The sequence below is a fragment of the Ostrea edulis genome, chromosome 5, assembly GCF_947568905.1.
Source record: "Ostrea edulis chromosome 5, xbOstEdul1.1, whole genome shotgun sequence".
In the NCBI taxonomy this organism is placed as follows: Eukaryota; Metazoa; Mollusca; class Bivalvia; order Ostreida; family Ostreidae; genus Ostrea; species Ostrea edulis.
In genome coordinates, this window is record NC_079168.1 from 86,561,187 (window position 1) to 86,586,520 (window position 25,334).

The 25,334-nt window shown below is 36.9% G+C and overlaps 3 protein-coding genes across 4 annotated transcripts in view; 1 reads left to right on the top strand and 2 right to left on the bottom strand.

Moving 5' to 3' along the window:
* Positions 1 to 2,252: 2,252 nt before the first annotated feature.
* LOC130055113 (E3 ubiquitin-protein ligase ARIH1-like) lies at positions 2,253 to 3,811 on the bottom strand. The gene has a single exon (XM_056166614.1). The coding sequence runs from the start codon at positions 3,677 to 3,679 to the stop codon at positions 2,351 to 2,353; it is 1,329 nt and encodes a 442-aa protein (XP_056022589.1). The 5' UTR covers positions 3,680 to 3,811; the 3' UTR covers positions 2,253 to 2,350.
* Positions 2,253 to 5,575, bottom strand: LOC125651901 (uncharacterized). The gene is made up of 2 exons (XM_056166613.1): positions 5,469 to 5,575; positions 2,253 to 4,992 (listed from the first exon to the last, which is right to left on the bottom strand). The coding sequence occupies exons 1-2, from the start codon at positions 5,531 to 5,533 to the stop codon at positions 3,681 to 3,683; spliced, it is 1,377 nt and encodes a 458-aa protein (XP_056022588.1). The 5' UTR covers positions 5,534 to 5,575; the 3' UTR covers positions 2,253 to 3,680.
* Positions 5,576 to 6,953: 1,378 nt separating this feature from the next.
* LOC125651895 (uncharacterized WD repeat-containing protein alr3466-like) overlaps positions 6,954 to 25,334 on the top strand; it is a 44,675-nt gene continuing 26,294 nt past the window's right edge. The window contains exons 1-8 of one of the 2 annotated variants that reach the window (XM_048880739.2): positions 6,954 to 7,213; positions 13,209 to 13,299; positions 14,473 to 14,560; positions 15,487 to 15,583; positions 17,494 to 17,602; positions 19,122 to 19,190; positions 19,322 to 19,390; positions 20,059 to 20,242. In XM_048880739.2, the coding sequence (XP_048736696.1) occupies positions 7,111 to 7,213; positions 13,209 to 13,299; positions 14,473 to 14,560; positions 15,487 to 15,583; positions 17,494 to 17,602; positions 19,122 to 19,190; positions 19,322 to 19,390; positions 20,059 to 20,242 (810 nt within the window). In that variant the 5' untranslated portion in view covers positions 6,954 to 7,110. The remainder of the gene's footprint in view (positions 7,214 to 13,208; positions 13,300 to 14,472; positions 14,561 to 15,486; positions 15,584 to 17,493; positions 17,603 to 19,121; positions 19,191 to 19,321; positions 19,391 to 20,058; positions 20,243 to 25,334) is intronic. The other variant, XM_048880740.2, reaches the window with a different exon arrangement.

Consider the following 25,334-nt stretch of genomic DNA (forward strand, 5'->3'; position numbering starts at 1 on the left):
GAAGTATGACCCAAACTGCAGATTGAACTTTAAAAAAGTAAGATTTTTGTGCGATTTACTAATGTAAGGCATTTCACCCCTCTTGGGCTTCTACATGAAGCTGTTTTACAAAATGAAATGACGCATGCTCTGAAGTCATTGTTTATCATGGAGGCGAATTTGATAGCGAAAGGATGTAGTGTTTGAAATGACGACGAGTATCGTTGCTTTAGTGTGGAATTGAATGGTTTCAATTGTATTCTCTTGCGGCAAATTCATTCATGAATTGATTTATGTAAGTTTACGAACGATTCACATCAAATGTAAGCTGAAATAAATTCAAACCGAAGCGCGACTGATTTCCCACATACTTTATGAAGGCTTGGGCAGAAACGAGGGGAATAGGAAAGACCGAATATGAATAACTCCCTCGTTCTGGGGATAGGAAAGACCGAATATGAATAACCCCCTCGTTTCCACAGAAACTATTAAAATCATAGCCTCCAGTCTTACGGTGGGGCCACAATAAGGGATCAAAGTTTTGCATACAAATGTATAGGAAAAATCTTTAAAAATCCTTTCAAGAACCACTTGTCCAAATTTGTACATGAAAGCTTCCTGATATATTGCGAATTTAAGTTTATGAAATTCATTATCCTGGAGGGTAGGTAGGGGGCACAATAGGGGTCCCTGATCAAAGTGTTACATGTACAAGTATTACGGGAAAATCTAGTGGAAAATTACATGAAAGCTTCCTGGCATAGAGTAGATCCAAGTTTGTGTAATTCACAGTCCCCGGGGATAGGGTGGGGCCACAATAGGGGATCAAAGGGATATATGCTGATACGTGTATGTAGGAAAAATCTTTAAGAATATCTCTTGGAACTACATGTATCTAAGCTAAGACTTTCATATTTTGTATATACGTTCTTTATGGAAAGACCTTTATTGTGATGCAATGGTGTGTGAACTTGTGTCGTTGTCCTGGAACTTTGATTGATTGTATCTTGTTTAACGTCTCTCTCGAGAATTTTACACTCGTATGAGATGTCACCAAGACCGATGAAGGGCTTCAAATGTAGGCCTTTGTTCGGCGTGTACGACCATTGAGCAATGAGGGTTTTTTAACGTGCCACACCTACTGTGAGTCTATGACATGGGACATCCATTTTTAAGGTCATCTCTGAGGACCCGTGACATTCACATCTGATGTCGAGGGTTCGGTGATGGAACTGTCGCTGCCTGTTTTAACGACTTGGGTCTGACGCAGTCGGGTTTTGAACCCCAGCCTTCCGCATGCGGGGCCCACGCTCTAACCTAACTTTGACCTACTTCTAATATTTAAAAAAAAATGACCTATTCAATATATCCTGAAGGTAGATCTGTCATATTTTGTATGTATATTGCATATGGCAAGACATTTTACTTCATCATCTTTGATCTGTGACCTTGAAAACAGAGTTTGGTCTACTTTTTAAAAAAAACATAACTTGCAATCTGACTAAAGTACAGACCTATATTATATATGATATAGGTCTGTACTTTAGTCAGATTGCATAATATATGGAATATATCCAGAGCTATTTTAAGTGGGGCTTTCATATTTTGTATGTAGATTTTTTATGGCAAGACCATGTTTTGTGAAGTTTTACCTTTTAAAAAATCCCATCTATTAAATATCTCAAGAACTGTTTAGGATAGATCTCTCATATTTTGTACATGTATACAAATTTCTTATGACAATACCTTTTATTTCATGCTATAACCTTTGACCTTGAAATTTGACCTACTTTTAAGAAAATGTAACCTATTAGATATATCTTTTAAGAAAATGTAACCTATTAGATATATTAGAACTATTCACGGTCGGGCCTACATATTTTGTATATAGATTCTTGATGACAAGACGACCTTGTGATACAATCATATATTCGATCTCGTGACCTTGACCTACTTTCTTAAAACAAACCTGACCTACTCAATATCTCCTGAACTATTCAAGGAAAAGCTTAGTGTAGCGATCTATGTCAGCGGTTAATAGGATATAATCTTGGTTTTCTCTATCTACCTCCTGTTGCATTTTTTAACTTAGGACCTTTTATTCATATAATGCTAAGAAAGTATGTCACAGTCTGATGATAACTGATACTACCTGAAGCAAAGTTCTACAAATCATGGTGTAAGAAAAACACCCTCTACACGTATAAGTTTTTCACCTAGTCAGTAGATAGATGATATCAAAAGATAGGCATAATAGAAAATGACAAAAGCGATGAAGATACTACACCGAATTTAATGTTTTTACTTCTATACACAATTCATACAATTTGATATTTTTAGCATTTCTAGCAATGGGTCTTTAATAACAAGATTAATCTGAATCCATTTCATTGACGATTTTTACAAGTCCAGATACAGTGCACATGCTGCGGTCCTTGATATTAAACAAACTTTCTACAAGAGACGGTAGATCTGAACTGATATCTCTTTCAAATTCAGCGTAAATCTGTGAAGCTAAATGATCCATGCATTTAAGTACATCGTTCAAGCGTTTCCGTGATCGCGGAATTTGCTGCTGTGCAAAGACAGCAGTATATTCGGTAAGGTAGCGCAACTCCAAATAGAGTTTAATTGTGTTTTGTAAGATATTTTCTAATTTGTACAACATGCTCTTTCCATTTGATTCGTATCCTGCCAGTAAATCGGCTATTTTGGCTGACGATTTCCGTCCGAGAGTACGAATTTTCTGGCACCAGAAATGAGTTTTTCTTTTCATCATGATTGTTCGGGAGTTTGCTCTCTCTGCGCGCTGTTTGATAGCAGTTTGGATGAGAACAGGCTCTTCTTTAATTCTCATCGTAAGAAGAGGGTCTGCAGGGAGGCTTTTTCTAGCAGTTTTGTACAGGTCACCGTGTTCCGACCGCTGACAGTTGTCGTTTTCGTAATGATTTACTCTATAAATTCCCCGACATCCCCAGCAGAAGCGAATACCGCAAACACACACTATTTTGTAACAACCGCCCCCTTTCTCTATGAATTGATTGCAATTCGGGCAGTGTTTTCCATACACCTGCAGCTCAGTGGACAAAAAATCTTCATAATCGAAATCTATTTCAATTCCTTTTCCTTTCAGAAAGCTCCAATATTTTTGCGATATTTCACATGAGACAGGCCAATGAGGAAACTTTAAACATTTTGGACAAAACTTTGATCCACATTCACAGACAACGTTGGTTGACGTCTTCGATGATAAAGACGTTGAAAATAAGCGACCACATTTTTCGTTTGGACAATATTTGCACTGACCCTGTGTTAAAGTTTCTTTTCTACGAATCAAGTATTTCCGGACATCAGTAATGTTCAATACTTGTAAAACCAAGGTGAAATCCACATCATTTCCACATTTGAATTCGGGACAAAGAAGCCTAGAGAAATTTTGGTGCAGTAGATGTTCTCTCCAGCATTCTCTACAAAACCAGTGACCGCAACTTTTCATCGCAATCCCGGATCTGTTTTCGTTTATCGCGTCCAAACAAATATGGCAGACCTCAGGTAGGAGAGGTTCAAATCCAAAACCGGAAACTTGCTCAAATCTATTTCGTTCGTTGCGACTCAATATAGCGTCTTCTAAAATTCCTTCTTCCGTTGGAGTTAACGTTCTACCTTGGAATTGACATGTCTTTAAAGTATTGAACTCCATTTCACTCTTTCCCTTTTGGGTAGTGTTTGAGTCGAGCAAACTGGGTTACTCCGTACGATTTTATGTGAGATACGGCTTGGCCAATAACGGATTCTAGTGATCCAGCGTAGTAATCAAAGAGTGTAGATAGTTCTAATCTCTCTTCGTGGATATTAACATTGAGGTAAACATCGAAGACATCTTCCCCGTCTAACGGAGCAGTGTAAATATCATAAGTAAAAATCAGGATCGTAGTTAAGTCCAGCCATGGAGCTTTGTGCATCATTCTTATATCCCTTTTCAGCATAGCTTTCACTTGGTCCGTAATGTTAATCACAAACGTGCGAGGAAATGTATTGCACTCCAAATACTTGTCACCATATATGGATTTCAAGAATTCCGGTTGTGTCTCTGCGGTAGGCAAGACAATTTTTCTAGGAACCATTATTTGCTCAAATCCAAGTGGTTTAGAATTTGTTGAGACTTTTGTTGTTTTTTCCTGGTGATCTGAGTTAGAATTGAGATCTTCCTCATGCAAATTTACAATTTTGGCTTTTGGTTTCATTTCATCGTTGTTGTATTTGCGGTGCGTTTTGTTGGAATTGTTGAATATTTGTCTTGTTTTCGTTGCTGATTTCAACAGATCAGCTGCTGTAAAGAAACTCTGTGGTCTCTGAAACTCAGCTTGGAAAAGATATTCATTGTAACCTTCCACCTCTTCCTCCTCCTCCTTCTCCTCCTCCTCCCAGAGGTCATCGTTATAGTCATCTTCTATGCATTCAAGATCAAATTTGATTTGTGTGCGATATCGTTCTCTTGGTTTTCGGCTTTTTGTGCTGACTTGTTCATCACTACAATGAAATGGCTTGATGTATTTCTTGTTGTGTGTGATGGAACTTGAGATTGGAGTTGGGTGGTATACCTCCACTTGTATTTCTGGTTCTAAATGTTCATCAATTTCTTCCCCATCAACCACTTCCTCTTTCTTCTCACTGGGTGAAGATGACATTTTCTTCAAACTTGAAACATTGAAATATCGCTTTTTAGATGGCACGGCCATTTTGATTGGTCCCTTGGAGGCGTAGAATCCCAGGCAGTTAGCGGTCTTTTTTAGCTTGTGTTTTTCGGTGAGTTGGACATTAGGGTCATCGTCACTAAATCCCCCGAAGAGGATGAGTTCCTTGAGAACTGTAGGTAAAACCCAGCGACCTTTCTTGCTGAGGGAGTAAGCCACATCGTCTGTTGCGATGCCAAAATCCTGCAGGAGGCGAAGATTGGCAGAATTCTTAATCTTACGGACAAGGCATGACTGCTTTCTGAAGGTCCTTATGTACCTGAAATGTGATATGTGTTACACTCACTCATGGCTGTTTTGTGTATTGAGTAGCTAGAAAAAGATTGCATGTTTTATGCTTTCTCTTTGATTTCAGTTGGTGGTCAAAGAAATTCAGATTTTAAAAACGTTATGTTATGTAATAATTAATGCATGTACAATGCATTAACAATAATTAACGAATGTGGCGATTATGAAAAATTATCGTATAAGGTATAGGGCTATACATGGCGGTGGAATGTAACTGGATATTTTTGACATTTTCTATTCATTTTGATTGATAATAGTTTTTAAGGTGCTTAGCAACTGTAGCCGTGTGTAAAATTTAATCTTGTTATAATTTGACGGAAATTATTTCAAAATCTATTAATAGCAGCATTTATTGAAAATGAAGAAATTGACCGATTTCCTATTCATGCTGACATTTACGTATATATCATTACATTGTCAAGGAAATGTAATTACAGTGCAACTTACTTGCTGGGCGAGGTACGTAGGGTATTCCCCGAATGGACACCACATCTCGTTGTTTTATGCACCATTGTGAAGGGGAGTTTATATTTGTATATATTTCCACCTCTCAGTGTCGCTTACTCTGCCGATTTCGCTATAGTGTCAAAGATATATTCAAAAACAGTGTTGTGCATTGCGTATACTGAATGGTAAACGTCATAGGTTAAAAATAGAACACTCCATTTATCAAAGTGAGGACAATTTTCAACTATTTAGAAACTTACTGAAAGACATAGGGTGGTAAAACTAAACACGATGTTAAAAGTACATCACGATATAGTTCCTGGTTATCTATTTTTTAATTTATTCAACCAATTTGGGCCCACAGAGGAATTTTGCATATGGATATAGATCTAAATCAAGATTATCGAATATATATCAAGATTTTTTCATAAAAATAACAAGATGATATGAATATAAATAAATCTTTTTGCATATAAATATTAAGATTTTTTAATATAAATTAATATTTTCGCAAATATGAATATCAAGATTAATAAATATAAATCAAGAATTTCGCATGCAATCAAGATTTGTATAATATCACAATGCTTTACTCGCCATAGCGGGCAGGTATAAATTATGATTATGACACGTATCGCATACAGAAAACTATTGTGTACCAAAAAAGTAACTTACTTTAACCAGAAATTATTTGACTCATTCATTTCGTTTCATTGTTTTGATTTGTTTCGATTCAATTCTTATTTCACAGGTTCAGTCACCCGTGCAAGCTTAAATATTAGGACACCACTTTTTAAACAAGAAGGAACTCGACATCGTATTAATGGTTGATTTCCTTTTAAAAAATGGATGAAAATATAAATATCAGCAGTATTAATTTCAAAACAATATTGTACATATACTGTATCCCCTACTTTTCATCTACATCAAATATTTCTCCGTAAGGAGGTATGCTACACCAGAGAAATTTGAAATGAATGAAAAGTGGAGGATATGTATAACAATATTTTGAAATTGAAAACTTTCAAATTGACTTTATTTAGTCAAAAAATACTGTAATTTGAAAACCCCTGCTGGACTCGGAGCCCGCGATCTACAGTTAATTAAGTAGTCGACTGAGCTACTCAGCGAGGCGATGATGTTTTAAATGAAGAAGCAAATATTGTTAATATTTTTATTTTCATCCGTGTTTTAAAAGGAAGTAAGTCATTATGAGTATGTAGAGTACCACCTGAAATAATTAAATACTGGTGTTATGTGATTTAATATTCAATATAGTGCAAATTTTTTTAAAATTCAATTTTAGGGGACAAAATTACAGATAATGCCCCTTTAAGTTATTCTTTGAGGTTAAGTTATTTCATCCTGAGAGCAGAGAGGTAAGTTGATTCTACGGGAAATCGACCCCCTTTATATTGTGAAACCTTACTGATCGACCAGAATATTGTGTGGATCGACCTAGCACGTTACATCCAAACCGGAAGTATTTGTTGTCAAGAAATACATTGATGGCGGCAAAACTGACATGAGGATTAGAATTATATTTTGGCTGTGGTTCAGTGCTTCCGGAAATAACCCAATCAGACTTTGACATGGAATTTTGCATTATTTCTAATTTGTAGCATTTATTAATTTTACCAAAATGGCGATGGAGAAGCACTACACATTGCGGGACACCCATACTCGCTCTATCACGGCAATAGGATACAACCCCGCGAGGAGGGAGATCTTGATAGGTTGTGAAGGTAGGACCAACGCTCGGGGTCGCAGAGTATTGATAACAACACCACGTGTTTTTAATGGAATATCTTTCATGCAAAATTATACACACAAAGTAGAATGATATTTTGTGAAGATAAGCATATATATCTGTTACACAGAACTTTAAATGAAGATAGCTTCGGTATGTATGTATAGGGTTCGGGTCATTTTATCTTGAATGAAGCCTTGTGGGGGGTTATAATGGTATATTTCTGTACACTGGTTACATAGGTAATCCAAATTTGTTATGTCAAACTGCTTAATTGTTTATATGTAATTTTATATATATATATACCTTACAATTGCCTAAAAATGTATAAAGATTAACTTTATAATCAGTAAGTAATAAAGTACACAGTTATAGCATTTTTTAATCATAGCCTAAGGAAGGTCTAATGTTAGGAATTTAAACATGTGAAATGTTATTAGCATGCATTTACAAATCAATGATATGTATTCACAATTACTGGTGTATAAACAATGGTAAGGAAATCAATAGTAAATTCATCAGACAATCAAGATTCACATGGTAATTCTATAAGCTAGAATTGAAAAATAAATCGAGACAATTGGTGTGTTTATATATTTATATATGAATTATAGCATATTCATTTGAATGATATGTAGCACTCTTCAAATCAAAAAGCTTTCAGTCCACATTTTGACATTAAAAAGTCACAGCAGGGTTTGACACTAAGGCACGTCCAACAGACTGAATCTACTAAATGATAGGTCTGGTCAGGTAAAATGTCAATTTACTAGTCTGACTGGTCGTGTTGAAAAAAGAAACTTTACTTTAAACCATAAGATATTTTGTTCTTAACTAAAAAACAATAACTAGACTTTTCGAGCAATTTTAAACCACATGGTGACACAATCTCTATTTTTAGTTCTAATGAATAAGTCGCGGTCGGAAGTGATGTTTTACGACATCTACTCGATGTTAATGTGTGTAAAGTTATGTTTTAGATGAATTTGTTTTCATTTTGTTTTTTAAAAATCCCAGTTTATTTGAATCAAATATAAGAAAGTATTTATCAAATTAATAAATTACGGTCGTAAACTGCCATTTTTCGGTGTTGACATGTGCGGGAATGTCTATATTCAAATACAACTTCTTGTCCTCAAGGAAGGGGCCTCCGTGGCCGAGTGGTTAGAGCATTGCGCTCAAAATCACACGGCCTCTCACCTCTGTCGGCGCGGGTTCCAATCCCACTCGCGCCGGTAAGTGAGAAAGTTTCCCAGTTTACTTTCGGAAGGTCGGTGGTCTCTTCCCAGGTACATTGTATCTGGGTTCTCTCTTCCACCAATAAAAACTGGGCGCCACCATATAACTGAAAAATTGTTGAGTGTGGCGGAAAACATCGAAACAAACAAACGTCCTCAAGGAAAGATGTCCTAAGAAGAAAAAAAAGTAAAAGGTTGGGAAGAAACAAAGCAGGGCTTATGAAATAGAAATTTAAAAAACCGGTTCACGGGTCATTTTATTAATGTGGACTAGAGAATTTCTTTGCCAGGTAGAATTTAAAAAAACAGAAAATGTGTTTGAAAATGAAAGCATTAAATTGAATGAAGAGACTAAAGCTCTTTTTTGAGATAATTAAGTACGTTTTAGTTCATGCAAACTTAATGTTTGTCATTTGGATATGGAAAAACTATCAGTTTCTGGAAATTGGTAGGGGCTATAGTGGATGTAAGGTCAGGTCTAGCAAAAATCATTTGAAGTAGCCCAGCTGGTCTAGTGCTCAAAAAAAGTAAATGTCAAACCCTGCACAGTAGCTCAGTGATCAATACAGTGTTTGCTTCGTAACTGAGAAGTCATGAGTTCAAGCCCTGTTCATGTCATGGCTTCTCCAAACCGAAAGACATAAATATAGGTATTGATTGCTCCTTAACCCAAAGCTTAATTGGCATTTAGAAATTAGAATCACAAGTCTTTTGGAACAGAGGTCCCATGTCATGGCATGTTAGAACCCTCACTGCTATGGCCCAGAGTACTAGGCATAGGTTTAAATTTGTGGTACTTCACCTGAAGATGCATCGATAATCAATGCTGAAGCTGGTTATATCAGAATATGAAAATTCTCAAAGGAATGTAAAACTTGAGCAATCAAAATCATGAACTTCTTTTAGTGCATGTAATTAATTGATTTCTATTACAAAGGGAAATGATATTGCTTTTGACATGTTGAAATGGAGGAATTTTTTTTTTATTATTGCATTATTTATATGTACAAGTATATGTTTATTTGGGGGTGGGTGGGGGGGTTATTATCGTATGTTGTTTTTGAAGTGCTGACTTAATCCCTGTCAATGAGCAGGTAATAATCATTATTCATTATGAAAGACTTGCATGTAAAGATATCATTTGCCCAAAATACTAGACAATTGTTCATATATTAGTTACAGTTTGCATGTTTTGAGCATGGGTTCTTCTTTATCACAGCACACATTTTGTGTTGAAAGATTGGTTTATTGATTGATTTAAGGAAAGGTTTGTTGTTGACAAAATACTTGCAAGTTTTGATACATCTATGTATATACAACATAGTTAAATGTATATTTTTAAAAAAGCCAACAACAAAAAACCTGATTCAAGTTTTGAACTTTAATTACACAAATTATTAAGCCTTGATTTAAAGGTGATTGAAAACTTGAGTGGATTGAATGAATTAATGTGTAGAAAAATCCCTAGTGTAATTTGCCATTTGTCAAGTTTTCTAAAAATGTGATTGTCCTTTCAATCATCTTATAATTAAATAGTAAATACTGGTATTGACTACAGAAGAGATTTTAAAAATCTGCAAACAAATCTCAGGCCTCTAATGTGCATGGGGCTCTCTCAGTTTAAGTGTCCTAAGTAGAAAGTTTACATTGTACAACTGTTTCCTTTAAATGTCGCTTGAATGGTCACCTTTGTCATAGGTAAACACAGGTATGAATTCACAATTACTTACATGAAACAATTCACGACTTATTCACAGGGCATATTTATATCATGTGCTGAGAAATGTCAATGCCTTAATATGAATCAAAGAGAGCAAACACACACAATATTAATGCCACCCTTTTGTGAGATTGTTTGCTCTTTCCTTTGTGACGGTGACCGCTAGTATTAGGCTGTTTGACAAATTATTGTAATACAATGTAGTTTGGAAATAACAGCTTTACATCAGGCTATGGAGGAACTTACTAGGTTTATAATGTTAGTTGAGAAACTACTAGTAGTAAATGTATTTAAGATGTATGCGTTATAACAATAATCGCAATTAAGAACTCAGAAGTTGTAAGAACTTGTTGTGGATTCTTTGTACATACTAAACCTACCTGCAATATTATATCACTTGGGTTCGAATTTACTATTAAAGAGTGCTCATAGTAGTAAATTGGAACCCAAGTGAAATAAGTGTAATTGCTGGTGAAACCTACACAATGAAATCCAGTATATAAACCTCCCAAACGAACAATTATTTGAAATTGTGGTAGATTTTGCAAACTTTACTTTTATTGAGCTCAGGGTTACATTGGGGGGGGGGGGGGGGGGGAGGGGGGGGGTCATATTAAGTATATCATTGTGTCCCCATTTCCAGCAGATTTTGCTGTTTCATAAACTGAAAAACTCAAAAAGTTAACTAAAAAAGAAATTCTTCTGTATTTAAATTTTCTGGGACTTTCCTTGATTGCAATATTTCTTCCAATTCATTTAAGGTTTGGAGGCCTTTTCTTTTGACGTATGTTATTGCCCTTGGTTGTGTTTCAAGGTACAACTGTAATATTCACATAAATATATGGACGGGAACCAGCATCTTAAGGTAGACTTTGGAGAACTTTGACTTCTAGTGCTGGATACCTTTGGTATTCAACAGACTCTGTATCACAGTTCATCTATCACAGTATTATTGATTAAAAGGTGAGAGTCAAAGTTCAAAGTCAGTTGGAGAGAAACAGACTGTGCTACAAGGTATAGGCAGAGACATACATAACAGAGACATTTCCTTCCTCCTACAAATTCTTAATTGCTACTCATTACATTTAGCAAAAGCATAGGGTGGTCACCCCCTCTAAGCAGTAGTTGTATGTGAGAGGGTATGGTGGTCACCCCGCAGGGGCAGTGGTTGTATGTGAAAGGGTATAATGGTCTCTCCCTTGAGGCAGTGGTTGTATGAGAGATTATAATGGTCTCCTCCTTGAGGCAGTGGTTGTATGTGAAAGGGTATGGTGGTCACCCCCTCGAGGCAGTGGTTGTATGTGAGGGAGTATAATGGTCTCCTTGAGGCAGTGGTTGTATGTGAGAGAATATGGTGGTCTCCTCCTCGAGGCAGTGGTTGTATGTGAGAGAGTAAGGTGGTCACCCTCTTGAGGCAGTGGTTGTATGTGAAAGGGTATGGTGGTCACCCCCTTGAGGCAGTGGTTGTATGTGAAAGGGTATGGTGGTCTCCTCCTTGAGGCAGTGGTTGTATTGTTAGAGAGTATAATGGTCTCCTCCTTGAGGCAGTGGTTGTATGTGAAAGGGCATGGTGGTCTTCCCCTTGAGGCAGTGGTTGTATGTGAGAGGGTATGGTGGTCACCCCCTTGAGGCAGTGGTTGTATGTGAGAGTGTAAGGTGGTCACCCCCTCGAGGCAGTGGTTGTATGTGAAAGGGTATGGTGGTCATCCCCTCAAGGCAGTGGTTGTATGTGAGAGTATAATGGTCTCCTCGAGGCAGTGGTTGTATGTGAGAGGGTAAGGTGGTCACCCCCTCGAGGCAGTGGTTGTATGTGAAAGGGTATGGTGGTCATCCCCTCAAGGCAGTGGTTGTATGTGAGAGCATAATGGTCTCCTCGAGGCAGTGGTTGTATGTGAGAGGGTAAGGTGGTCACCCCCTCGAGGCAGTGGTTGTATGTGAAAGGGTATGGTGGTCATCCCCTCAAGGCAGTGGTTGTATGTGAGAGTATAATGGTCTCCTCGAGGCAGTGGTTGTATGTGAGAGGGTAAGGTGGTCACCCCCTCGAGGCAGTGGTTGTATGTGAAAGGGTATGGTGGTCATCCCCTCAAGGCAGTGGTTGTATGTGAGAGTATAATGGTCTCCTCCTCGAGGCAGTGGTTGTATGTGAGAGTATAATGGTCTCCTCCTCGAGGCAGTGGTTGTATGTGAGAGTATAATGGTCTCCTCCTCGAGGCAGTGGTTGTATGTGAGAGTATAATGGTCTCCTCGAGGCAGTGGTTGTATGTGAGAGTATAATGGTCTCCTCCTCGAGGCAGTGGTTGTATGTGAGAGGGTATGGTGGTCACCCCCTCGAGGCAGTGGTTGTATGTGAGGGTATGGTGGTCTCCTCCTCGAGGCAGTGGTTGTATGTGAGAGTATAATGGTCTCCTCCTCGAGGCAGTGGTTGTATGTGAGAGTATAATGGTCTCCTCCTCAAGGCAGTGGTTGTATGTGAGAGGGTAAGGCGGTCACCTCCTCGAGGCAGTGGTTGTATGTGAGAGTATAATGGTCTCCTCCTCGAGGCAGTGGTTGTATGTGAGAGTATAATGGTCTCCTCCTCGAGGCAGTGGTTGTATGTGAGAGGGTATGGTGGTCATCCCCTTGTATGTGTGGGTTTTCTCCAGGCACTCTGACTTCCTCTCACACTAATGACCCCCTTATACGCTTTGTAAAACCAGATTAAGGATCCATTAAGTAAGCTCTGCAGCTTTCATGGGTAATTCTGGCATTTACCATCTAAGCAGAAAAATAAATAATTTATTATTTTGTAGAACATTGTCAACTATATGGATTATATCCCCTTATCTACATATGTTGCCCTTGAGATCATTAATAAACAATGCACTGTAAAACAAGGTTATATTTAACTTCCAGGGCCAGCAAAAACAATTCGTTATAACTAAACTTTGTTATATACAATTTTTGTCTCAGAGGGTATAAATATCACTTCACAATGAGCATGATTTTGTTTTACTGTATATATTTGATAAGGAAATATTTCTATTACATTTCAGATGGAGTGATAAAGTTTTGGGAATCTGAGGGTGGTAAACTTGTGATGACAGCATATGAGCACAAGGGATGGGTGACTGATTTCCTCTTCTGGTAAGGCGATTTATATAGCCTACACGTTTTTATTACTAACCCAGAACTTATTACATTATAAATGTTTATTACTATATATTGATAGCTTGTTTTAAAAATCATATTTACTACACAGTTAAAACAGTCTACATGTGGATTGAAAATAAAGAATATGATTGTACTATGTATTTAAAAAACAATGAAATTAAACCAGGATAATTTCCTTTGCTACTATATTAAATGAATTAGTGTAAATGTCATTAAAATCAATTTAGATTAATTGGATTTTAAATCATGGAATGGTCATATTCATTATAGACTTGTAAGCTTGTAATGTCAGGAAATCCAGCTGAGGTTAGTTATTAAAGTACATAGAATCGTAATCTGTCAATTTTGGACAGTTTATTTAAATCGCGTTATATTTAATGTTGACCATTTCATTTCAATCAATGCTTTTTGTTAATGTTGATTTATTTCATTTCAATCAATGCTTTTTGTTAATGTTGATTATTTCATTTAAAGGGGCATTAGCTGTCATTTTGTCACCAAAAATTGAATTCAATGAAAATTGCTCTATGTTATATACAGTACACCCTTGATATTTACATTTACATGGAAGCTTCCTGACATAGTGCAGATTGAAGTTTGTTAAAACCATGCCCCCCCCCCCCCCCCCCCCCCCCCCCCCCCCCCCCCCCCCCCGGGGGTAGGGTGGGGCCACAATAGGGATCAAAGTTTTGCATGGGAATATATAGGGTAAATCTTTAAAAATCTTCTTCTCAAGAACCACTGGGCCAGGAAAGTACAAATCTACATGAAAGCTTCCTGACATAGTGCAGATTTAAGTTTGTTAAATCATGGTCCTGGGGGTAGGATGGAGCCACAATAGGATCAAAGTTTCATATGTGAATATATAGGGAAAATCTTTAAATATGGGCCATGGTGACTAGGTGAGTGATGTGACCCATGGGCCTCTTGTTTACCCCAAAGCAGACTCATGGATGTTTAAATTTTTTATACAACATGTGCATGTACACCTGAGACTACATTAATATACTTTAAGTTCAATTCTTGCATATAAGTGTAAAGTTTCTTTAGTTTTACAACTTGTAGAATGGTATTTAATTGTAAAATTCAAAGATTTCTCAAAAGTAGGTAACGAATGTGAAACATAATACTTCACTTTATTTCTAGGGCTAGTCCCAAACTGATGTTATCTGCAGCTAATGATGGAAACATCATAGCGTGGTCCACTGGAGGAACAGTGTATGACAAAATACCAGTGAGTGCACTGATTGTGGTGAAGTGTTTTAAAAAATTGTTTGTGAATTATTGTAATTACAAAATTATAATTAAATATCACATATAGAAATATCGTAAAACACTATAATCTACTGTAATGGAAATTTATGCATGAGGGTTATTTACACTAAATGCGTGATTACAAGATTTTTGTGTAAATTACCTGCACACGTACTATTCCCATATTTAAGCAACATATTAATTAAAGTTACTGACATTGCATAATGAAACACAATGTGTATGGTGTGCATAGGAAATGTGGATAGATCTGATTAATAAAACGCAGAAATATTCACATGTACAGTATGGTAAATGAAAGGTGAAGATAACGAACAGTGATCAATCTCATAACTCCTGTAAGCAATACAAAATAGATAGTTGGGCAAACACGGACCCCTGGACACACCAGAGGTGAGATCAGGTGCCTAGGAGGAGTAAGCATCCCCTGTCGACCGGTCACACCCGCCATGAGCCCTAAATGTTATGAAATAATTACCCTAGCAGTTTATGTACATCAGTGTAATAAAATACATTTAGTAGCGAATATAACACTTGTGTATTTATGAATACAGTAGCAGTTTGATTAATAGATTGTGACAAGGCATAATTAAGAAATGAATTTCATTTTAGAAAATACATGACTACTGGATGCTTTAGCTAACACTCTTCAATAATGTATAGTTACATTTATGTGATATAACAATTAGAACAATGTATAATTATATTAGGGTCATTTATAGTAATTACAACAGTGTATGATTAATACAAGTTGTTTAAGCAACAGCGAGATGAAAATATGAATTATTCATATACTCAACCTCAACAAAGTATGATAGGTGGTCAACGTGTGTTATGGAAGACATACAAGAATGAGCACATTTTACTTGAGTTTATTTTTGTCTGTAGGTTGGTATGCCTGTTTACTGCATGGCTATTAACCACAGAAGGGAACAGTTAGTATGTGGAGTGAATGGTAGTGTCCGTGTGTATGACCTGGATGAAGGTCAGTCACAGTATTATATATATCCAGTTTTATATTGAGGAGGGGGGGGTATCATTTCAAAAGATTATGATGTCATGAAAAGGAATTGAGCCACCAAGTACTAAAATCGGCCCTGTCAATCATAGAAAATCTAAATTCAATACTGATGATCTTGGTTTTGTCCAATGATAATTTCATTAAGTGTGGTCTTTCTTCTGAGAAGAAATTATTAAAGAGGCATGAGCTGTCATTTAGTCACCCAAAATTGAATTCAATGAAAATTGCTGTATATTACCAGGGCCGTAAATTAACCTTCAATTTGGAAGAGGCAGGAAATTAGTCGGGGGTCTGGGGGCCGCCCAGGCCCCCAGACGCTGAGCACATTTTGTGCACACTGAACACGTTTCGTGCAAAATCCTTGATTCTAGGGCCTTCTAAGATGTTACTTGACTAACTCATTCTAAAAGAAAGATTTGGAATGCTTTTTAAGGGAGGTATCATGTTCTTAGTTATTGGAAACAACATAAATTCTAATGAACTTTAAATTTTAATTTTTTTTTGGCTCAAAAGTTGGAGGAGGCAGCTGCCTCCTCCGCCTCCATGTAATTTACGGCCCTGATTACATTTTTCAGTAATAACACCAGTATTTATTTTATTTATTTATTTCAAACACTTTTTAACCTCAAAGCAGGCACGTGAATGTGTAGTGTTGGTGATATAATTAAATAATTATTGTCTTGCAAAAACATAATTCTCCCTTATATATTTCTGTACACTAAAAAAGGTTATCTAAGGGCTATTCCAGAAATAAATACATGGGGTCGGGAGGCACCTTTTGTATATACCAAGCACCCATAAAAAAAAACCAAAAAATTACCCCATGACCCATCAAATTAATAAACTCATTTTACAATGACCCATCTAAAAAAAAAAACAAAAAAAACTAACCAGACCCACCACAAAAATATTTTTTAAAATGAAAACGGTACAAATCTCGCGAGGTTTTCGGGACAAACATTCTAGTCAATGACGCGGTAATGCCTGTGCGACATTGTATCACAGTAGTTCTGAAGAAACGATGTCACATCAACAATGAAAGGCATCTATGGCGGGAATGTTGGAAAGATTGGGAGTCCAAACGATGCTATTATCATGAAATGGGTATGGATATGTTTTTCCACGAATCATTCGTCTTCTAATGGAGCCCGCGCCCGGACGCCTCTATATCACCATCACACCGACTGATAAATATAACGCATCGGTACTCTCGTATAAATCAACTAAGGTTTGCCTATTTTTATTAGAAAACGGAATACCTATTGGTTTCAAAATATTCCCAAAATCGATGCACTGTAAACTGTAATAATCTACAGAACAGAGTTCGCCGCCATCACGTCCAAAGGGACCCTACTAAACGCGCCTCTAATTTGAAGAGTACCGTTATGGAAAGTGTTATGCGCTGCAAAGAGCGACAACTCGAATAGTTCTATGTTACTTCCGATTTCGAAAGCACGTTTTCAATTTTCCCTCCGACGTTTTGTAACCAACATGACAAGAGCGACAATAAAAATATTCTGAAAACTCAACACCCACATGGCACAAATTAAAACAATAGAAACTACCCACCACCCATAATAAATATTTTTTTAACAGTCCAACCACGGACCAATTAAAATATGAAAAAATACGACCACCCATACAAAAAAATATCGTTTGCCGCCCGACCCCCCCATTTGATCATTTCTGGAACAGCCCTAACATAGTTCTTCTGTTCTTCTTGTAATTACTATAATGGTAGCACTGTCACCATATTGTGATTAAATGCTGAAACTTTGTAGAAAGTGTCTTCATAAAAAATGTTGAAAAACAAAGATGTACGGAATTTGCTTAAGAATATATATGTACTAATCTTTTTATTTGCCTGATTTCAGAGAGAGAGTCTGGTCATGTGATAAACACGGAGGTTTTGTATGTCGCTAGAGAGCATTCTGATATTGTGCGCTGCATCTTGTGTCATGAGTCTAGAATTTATTCTGCAGGGTAGGTTTCCTTTATAAATTACAGTTGAACTTTGGTATCTCAAACATCGATATCTCGAATACCCTGGATATATCAAAGTGAGTTGGAAGTTCCAACTCCATTTTTAGCTCACCTGAACCGAAGGCTCAAGTGAGCTTTTCTGATCACTTTTTGTCCGGCGTCCGTCTGTCTGTAAACTTTTCACATTTTCATCTTCTTCTCATGAACCACTGGGCCAATATCAACCAAACATGGCCAAAAGCATCCTTGGGTGAAGGGCTTTCAAGTTTGTTCAAATGAAGGGCCATGTCCCTTTCAAAGGGGAGATAATCGCAAAAATAGGGTGGGGTCATTTAAAAATCTTCTTCTCAAGAACCACTGGGTCAGAAGAGCTGAAATTTACCTGAAAGCTTCCTGACATATTGCAGATTCAAGTTTGTTCAAATCATGGCCCCCGGGGGTAGGATGGGTCCCCAAGGGGGGATCAAAGTTTTACATACAAATATATAGGGAAAAACTTTAAAAATCTTCTTTTCAAGAACCACTAAGCCAGAAAAGCTGAGATTTACATGAAAGCTTCCTGACATAATGCAGATTCAAATTTGTTCAAATCATGGGCCCCTGGGGTTGGATGGGGCCACAATAGGGGATCAAAGTTTTACATACAAATATATAGGAAAAATCTTCTTCTCAAGAACCACTGAGCCAGAAAAGCTGATTTTTACATGAAAACTTTCTGACATAGTGCAGATTCAAGTTTGTTCAAATCATGGCCCCCGGTGATAAGATGGGGTCCCAAGGGGGGATCAAAGTTTTGCACACAAATATATAGGGAAAAACTTTAAAAATCTTCTTTTCAAGAACCACTAAGCCAGATAAGCTGAGATTTACATGAAAGCTTCCTGATATAATGCAGATTCAAGTTTGTTCAAATCATGGGCCCCAGGGGTTGGATGGGGCCACAATAGGGGATCAAAGTTTTACATACAAATATATAGAAAAAATCTTTAAAAATCTTCTTCTCAAGAACCACTGAGCCAGAAAAGCTGATTTTTACATGAAAACTTTCTGACATAGTGCAGATTCAAGTTTGTTCAAATCATGGCCCCCCGGGGGGTAGGATGGGGCCACAAGTGGGGGGGCTCAAAGTTTTACATACAAATATAGGAAAAAGCTTTAAAAATCTTCTTCTCAAGAACCATTGGGCCAAAGAAGTTGACATTTACATGAAAGCTTTCTGACATAGTGTAGATTCAAGTTTGCAAAGGGTAGTTTGGGCCATAATAGGGACTATTAGGTTTTACATGCAAATATATATGGAAAGTCTTCAGATATGGGCCAAGGTGACTCAGGTGAGCGATGTGGCCCGTGGGCCTCTTGTTTAAATGTATCTTGACCTCAATATCTTGAAACCTTGGATATCTCGGAAGTATTTTTCTTGGCCCCGTTGAGTTCAAGTTAATGAGGGTTGACTGTATTTTTACACAATTTTTATGCTGAGTTTACTTTGCAGTTGATACATTGAATTTTTGTGTTGTAGATATGACCAGAAGATTGTAATCTATGACTCCTCCTATACTAGAGACAACAGTCTTGCCCCACTGCATCAGTATGTCAGTTGTAACATTTTACTTGTTCATTCATCTGTCTTTAGCATTTATGTTGTGTGACCAAAGCTTACTTAACATTCTTCCCTTGATTTTTACCTTTTCATTGAATGTAAATCTTGTTTATGTGAAGGCACCCCAAAGCTCATGATGCAGGAATTTGCTGTATGCTGCTGGAAAAAGACAATGAAAACAATCAATGGTAAGATTTGGGATTTTAGATTCATTCAGTTGATATTAATCATTTGTTAAGGTCATAAGCAACTTTTCTACCATTTGTTTCAAAAACTATTTTTTCATCTCCTCGGTATGAAGAGTTCTTGTTTGATTTTCAAAATAGGTTTGAATTATATATTGTAGTAATTTTACTACACTTCGTTATCTCAGTCATTAATTAACAAGTAGTGGAGGGGTCCCTGGTTCAATCTCTGATTGATCCATAGATTTTGTCCCCGTCTTTGCTACAGTAACTTGGCTGTGTCCATATATATACAACCTTCTGCAATACATAATTCCTGACCTTACATTTTTACTTGTGACAATCAGGAACTATCAAAATATGCTAACTCTTTGTAGAAACAATATCTGATGCAAATGAATTGTTCCTGAAATGTCATGAAGAGTTATGTATTCTATGAGAAATGTCACATATGACTATAATGAAAGTAAAAAGACCAGGCATGATCTCATCGGACCTGCATGACCTTGCAGATATCAATGATATAATCCTATAATATATTCACTCCAGTCCTCAGTGTAGGACTTTTACAGGCTTTCTAAGTCTGTTGTCCATTCCTTTACCTTTTAAAAGTGATTTTAATTAGTGACCCTAATTAAAAAGACTTCTATACACTGTTGTATTTTCTTAAGGTTGATGACTGGTTCATTTGACAAGACAGTGAAGATCTGGTCTATTGATGGCAAGTTCACACACAAACTGGATAATTTTCTGGCTACAATTTCTGGAATCTGTTATGTACCTCGGAACAAGACAGTGTGGGTTGCCGGTGGAACATCGTATGCCAGCCTATTTGACCCTAAATCAGGAGATAACGTATGTAAAGTGGAGACTGGTGGTTTTTAGTTTATCTGAACCAATTAAGGCTGGAATGAGCTTTTCTGATTGATTGTCTGTCATCTCCTTTGATCCATCTGTAAATGTGTTTGTCTAGTATCTGTCTGTCTGGTACATGTATATATTTGTATGTCTGTCTGATTCGTCTGGTATCTGTCTGTCTGGTATCTGTCTGTCTGTGTGTCTGGTATCTGATCTGTCTGTAATAATAAATTCTTTTATTTAGAGAGGATAGCTCAATTAGTACAAATGACTAGTTTACATTGTGGTCCTGTATAAAACATATTCACAGACAGATAGATGAGAGAATAGAAAAATAGATAACATAATATAAAATATATACCAGGGTACATAAAATATACACATGGTATCACTGGGGAAAAAAATAAACATCAGGGGTCGAAATTAACTTTTTCTTCCACAAGATAATTTTAGCCTGTGGGTAAAAGATCCACAGGCTAAAATGAAAACCTACAAGCTAAAATAAAAATAATGAAGCAGTGCACTTTTTTCATATATTTTTTTTAAATCAATGATTTTCCCCACCATTACTTAGCCTAGTGGGTCAACAGGCATCGTTTGGACAAAACACTAATTTACGTAAGTCATAGGATGCAATGTTTAGGTCTCTTGACCATCGCACCTCTAATATTCACAACCTGTTTACTGCAGGTATAGATCCAATGTCTTCCAATTTCATGCCACGTCAGGGTTGTCACGAGTAATTTTTCAAAGTGAACCCCAGACTCGTGGTTTATAAGCAGCATGATCACGAGTCCCATGATTTTTTGTTTGTTTTTGTTTTGGGTAATCGCCTACACGGTGAGCAGTGCACTCGTGCCGTGACTACAACCCAACCTCAGTATGAAAATGAATTAATGTAGATAGAAAATTCTGATTAAATTAACTACCGGAAAACTTGAATTCCAAGTATGAGCTTTTTGTTATTCATTTATCTAACAAGAAATCGGAATTTATGTTTTACCAAGTCAATTTAATCACCCCTATAAGTAAACAGGTCTATATTTTTCATTATAATGCGTATTCTCTTTAGAGAAGTCGAGAGGCATAGCCTTCATCGACTTCTCTTCGCAAGCATTCATATTTTGATTCTGGAAAACGTGTAAATGCCGGAGTCGGTGACGGTTTATGCTTCGACCGACGTTTCGACTCAGATGTGCCTGGATTTACGCAATAGACAACTTGTTTTCAAACATTTAGCAGGAATGTACAAAACCGTCACAAGAAAATCAACACTTACTTGCTTTTAATCCATTTTCAACATGTCCCCTGTCCCGGGTTTACGTTAACTGGTCTTGGGAGTTGTCAAAATAGGGGGCCAGTTAAGAGAACGTAAACAGAGTTGTGATTTAAACCCGGGACAGGGGACATGTTGAAAATGAATTAAAAGCAAGTAAGTGTTGATTTCCTTGTGACGGTTTTGTGCATTACTGCTAAATGTTTGAAAACAAGTTGTCTATTGCGTAAATCCAGGCACATCTGAGTCAAAACGTCGGTCGAAGCATAAACCGTCACCGACTCCGGCATTTACACGTTTTCCAGAATCAAAATATGAATGCTTGCGAAGAGAAGTCGATGAAGGCTATGCCTCTCGACTTCTCTAAAGAGAATATATAATGCGATGTCCGACCTCTAAAGCATTTGTTTGACGCCGAGTTTCTTAAAAAATCATAAAAGAAAATCCGGATAGAAACGGTTGTTGAAATCATTCGTTCATGTAAGCGCTTGTATGATTTTGAGTGCAAGTTTAAGAAAAGCGAATGGCTCATCGCGGCTTAAAACGGATACGATACGATCATGGTTTGTAAATCCCCACTCGCTAAGATTTGCGAGTGTCCACTATTTTTACTCGCTATTTTTCAAATCTACTCGCAATTTGCGAGTATTTCTCGCTAATTTCGAGCCCTGAACATATACATCATATCTATATATCACTTATTTGAGTAATAATGCTGCAAATATGCTGATTTAAAAGATGTAATAGAACCACAGCTTCTGACAGACTCGGGCAACTGATTCCATAAAATTGTGGAGGATATCTTAAAAGACCGTTTATAATATTCAGTTCGAACTTTTGGTAAATATAAAATGTCACTATCATTACTTCTTGTTGTTCTGGAACTAACTTGGCTGACAAAACTGAAAACGTTCATATATTCTGGTGTCATTGTGTCGCCTGCGTTACGCAGTACTTGGCGACATATAGGATCACTATCCGTCGTCTGGCGGCGGCGGCGTCACAAAAAATTTCTGTCACAGTTTTCTCAAGAACCACATGGGGCAACTCCCTGATATTTGGCACAGAGCATCACTGTGGCCAACTTTATTGTGTAAGACATTTTCGAATCTGTCGCTTATCAACTTCCTGTTTGCCGGGACTTAGAATTTTTTACAGCAAAAAAAATTCTGTCACAGTTTTCTCAAGAACCACATGGGGCAACTTCCTGATATTTGGCACAGAGCATCACTGTGGCCAACTGTATTGTGTAAGACATTTTCGAATCTGTCGCTTATCAACTTCCTGTTTGCCGGGACTTAGAATTTTTTACAGCAAAAAAATTTCTGTCACAGTTTTCTCAAGAACCACATGGGGCAACTCCCTGATATTTGGCACAGAGCATCAGTGTGGCCAACTGTATTGTGTAAAACATTTTCGAATCTGTCGCTTATCAACTTCCTGTTTAGTGACAAAAACCATTTCAATAATTTACTTTTTCAACATTATATGTGATATATTACATATAGAATGAACTAGCAGGCGACACATGTCTTCCGGGGAAGACTTAATACTGCGTGTTATTAAGAAACCTTAAAAGCAAGCACTAGTTTTCTATATACAAAATAATCATGAACAGGTATCCATTTAAGAACACTAAAAATATCAGCTGTAGAAGTCTGAGTTACTTTCACCTTCAATATAATTCTGGCTGCCCTTTTCTGTAATTTAAAAAGTCTGTCAATAAAAACCCTGTTTTTGGCTGAGCACCAAAATGTGCAACAATAATCAAAATGAGGAAATATAACTGTTATAAATTTTCAATAATGCTGCATTTGACATAAAAGTTTGCAGACGACGTAATGCCTATTTTCTGTGAAAGTTTCTTGCATAAAGAATCAATGTGTACAGACCAGGTTAGACATTCATCTATTTGTACACCAAGAAGTTTGGCCGTTTTAACAGTATCTAAAACAATATCTCCTACTTTGATACACACTTTTCTACACTTTGAGAGTTTTTGTGCAGTGCCAATCAACATACATTGTGTTTTCTCTAAATTCATCGTATTAAGTTTATTACTTTCCATCCATTTCATAGAGTTTAAAAGATCATCATGTAACCTTTGCTCAATAACATCAATAGATTGATGTGAAACATCCTGAGATGTATCATCTGCATATATAGAGACAGATTCTGTGTGTCTGGTATCTGTCTGGCATAACCTGTGTTCATTTTCTTCTTCTAATGAACCACTCACTTAGGTTTGACTGAAGTTGGCAGAAAGCATCTTTGGAGATTCAAATCATGGAACATGTCCCCTTTCCAGGGTAGATAATTGGGAAAAAATGAAAATAGAATTTAAGATCTTCTAAAAAAAAAAAAAAACACAGATCCAAAAAAAGACTAAACTTACATGTAGGCATCCTCATATATACAAGTGTATATTTAGTGTAGATTCAGGTTCCAATGCTGTCCCCTTGGTCAACATGGACCAATATGGAGAGTTAGAATTTTTTCCTACACAGAAAACTTTAAAAAAATTTGTCAAGATTAACAAAGCCACAAATTGTCGAAAGCATCCTCATATAGTTTATAGATTTAAGTTTGTTCAGTAGATGTTTCATGGTTGGTATGGGGTTACAATGAAGGCTTACAATTTTCTCAACAAAAAAACAAGACAAAATGTCCTTGTCAAGGGCAACAAAGTTAAAACTCTTTTAACATATTTAAAACATTGTATACATCTAATGTAGATTCAACTTTGTTCAGCAAGAGATCACACCTGTGATTCAAAGTTTTACACAGGAACAGATAGGGGCAAATTTTTTTACAAGAACCAGGTTGTGTATTTTGTCAAATGAATATGAATTCATCCTCAAGTATTGTAGAATTCAGTTTCTTTAATTGATGACTCGGTGGTGAGGATAGAATAAGGCCACAATGGGGATTTAAAAATATAGCACTGTAATTTATATCAGGAAAATCTGTTCTTAATATACTCATCCAAAACTTCAGACAAAAGCATTCTCAAGTAATGTGGAACCATGGGTCACACTTTTACATAAGATATTGTAGCAGTTACAGGGTTATACAGACAGTGAATATCAACCTGAGTAGCTCAGTGGCTAGAGCTCCTGACTAGTAATGCAGGGGTCCTGGGTTCAATTCCCAGTCAAAAACCACAACTTTTCTCCTTTCCTTTATAAATACACTTGATGCTGTTAACCACCCCTGGACTTCAGGTGCAAGTCCTGCCAGGGGGAAAAAAATCTGGGTTGTGCGTCTTCAAAGGTGAAGACAATTTAAGGAGGGAGGAATGTAGTAGTTATAGGGCTATATGGATCATGGATATTGGCCTGGATAGCTCGGTGGTTAGAGTAACTGACTAGTTACAGCCCAGGTTCGATTCTCGGTCCAGCCATAGATTTCTCCTTTCCTAATATACTACCATATAGAGGATAGGAAAAAACCACAAGACTTGATACAAAAGCAGCTCATGTAGTGTAGTAAAAAAAAATGTTCAAACCCAGACAGGTTGGAACAGGACAGGGTCACAATATAGAAAAATATTTGGGAATATCATTTTTAAAAAACCCTGTTATAGGATTTGACAAAATGATAGCATTCAATAGAAGTACCACTGGAAATGAATTATAACCTCTTTGGACAGATTTGGTATACATTAGAAATCTAGAGATGGCAATTAACACTCAAATCACTGCCAGCAATAGAATTATTACAGTTTTTCAGTACTTGTACTTTGAAATGGTCATGTCTGAATTTGCTATTTTGAAATTGGCTTTTATATGCACAGAATGCTTGACTTTATTT

Coding starts and splice junctions, on each gene's coding strand:
- LOC125651901 (XM_056166613.1), bottom strand. CDS start 5,533: ATGGTGCATAAAACAACGAGATGTGGTGTCCATTCGGGGAATACCCTA. Junction 4,993..5,468: donor CTACGTACCTCGCCCAGCAA/GTAAGTTGCACT, acceptor ATCACATTTCAG/GTACATAAGGACCTTCAGAA.
- LOC130055113 (XM_056166614.1), bottom strand. CDS start 3,679: ATGGAGTTCAATACTTTAAAGACATGTCAATTCCAAGGTAGAACGTTA.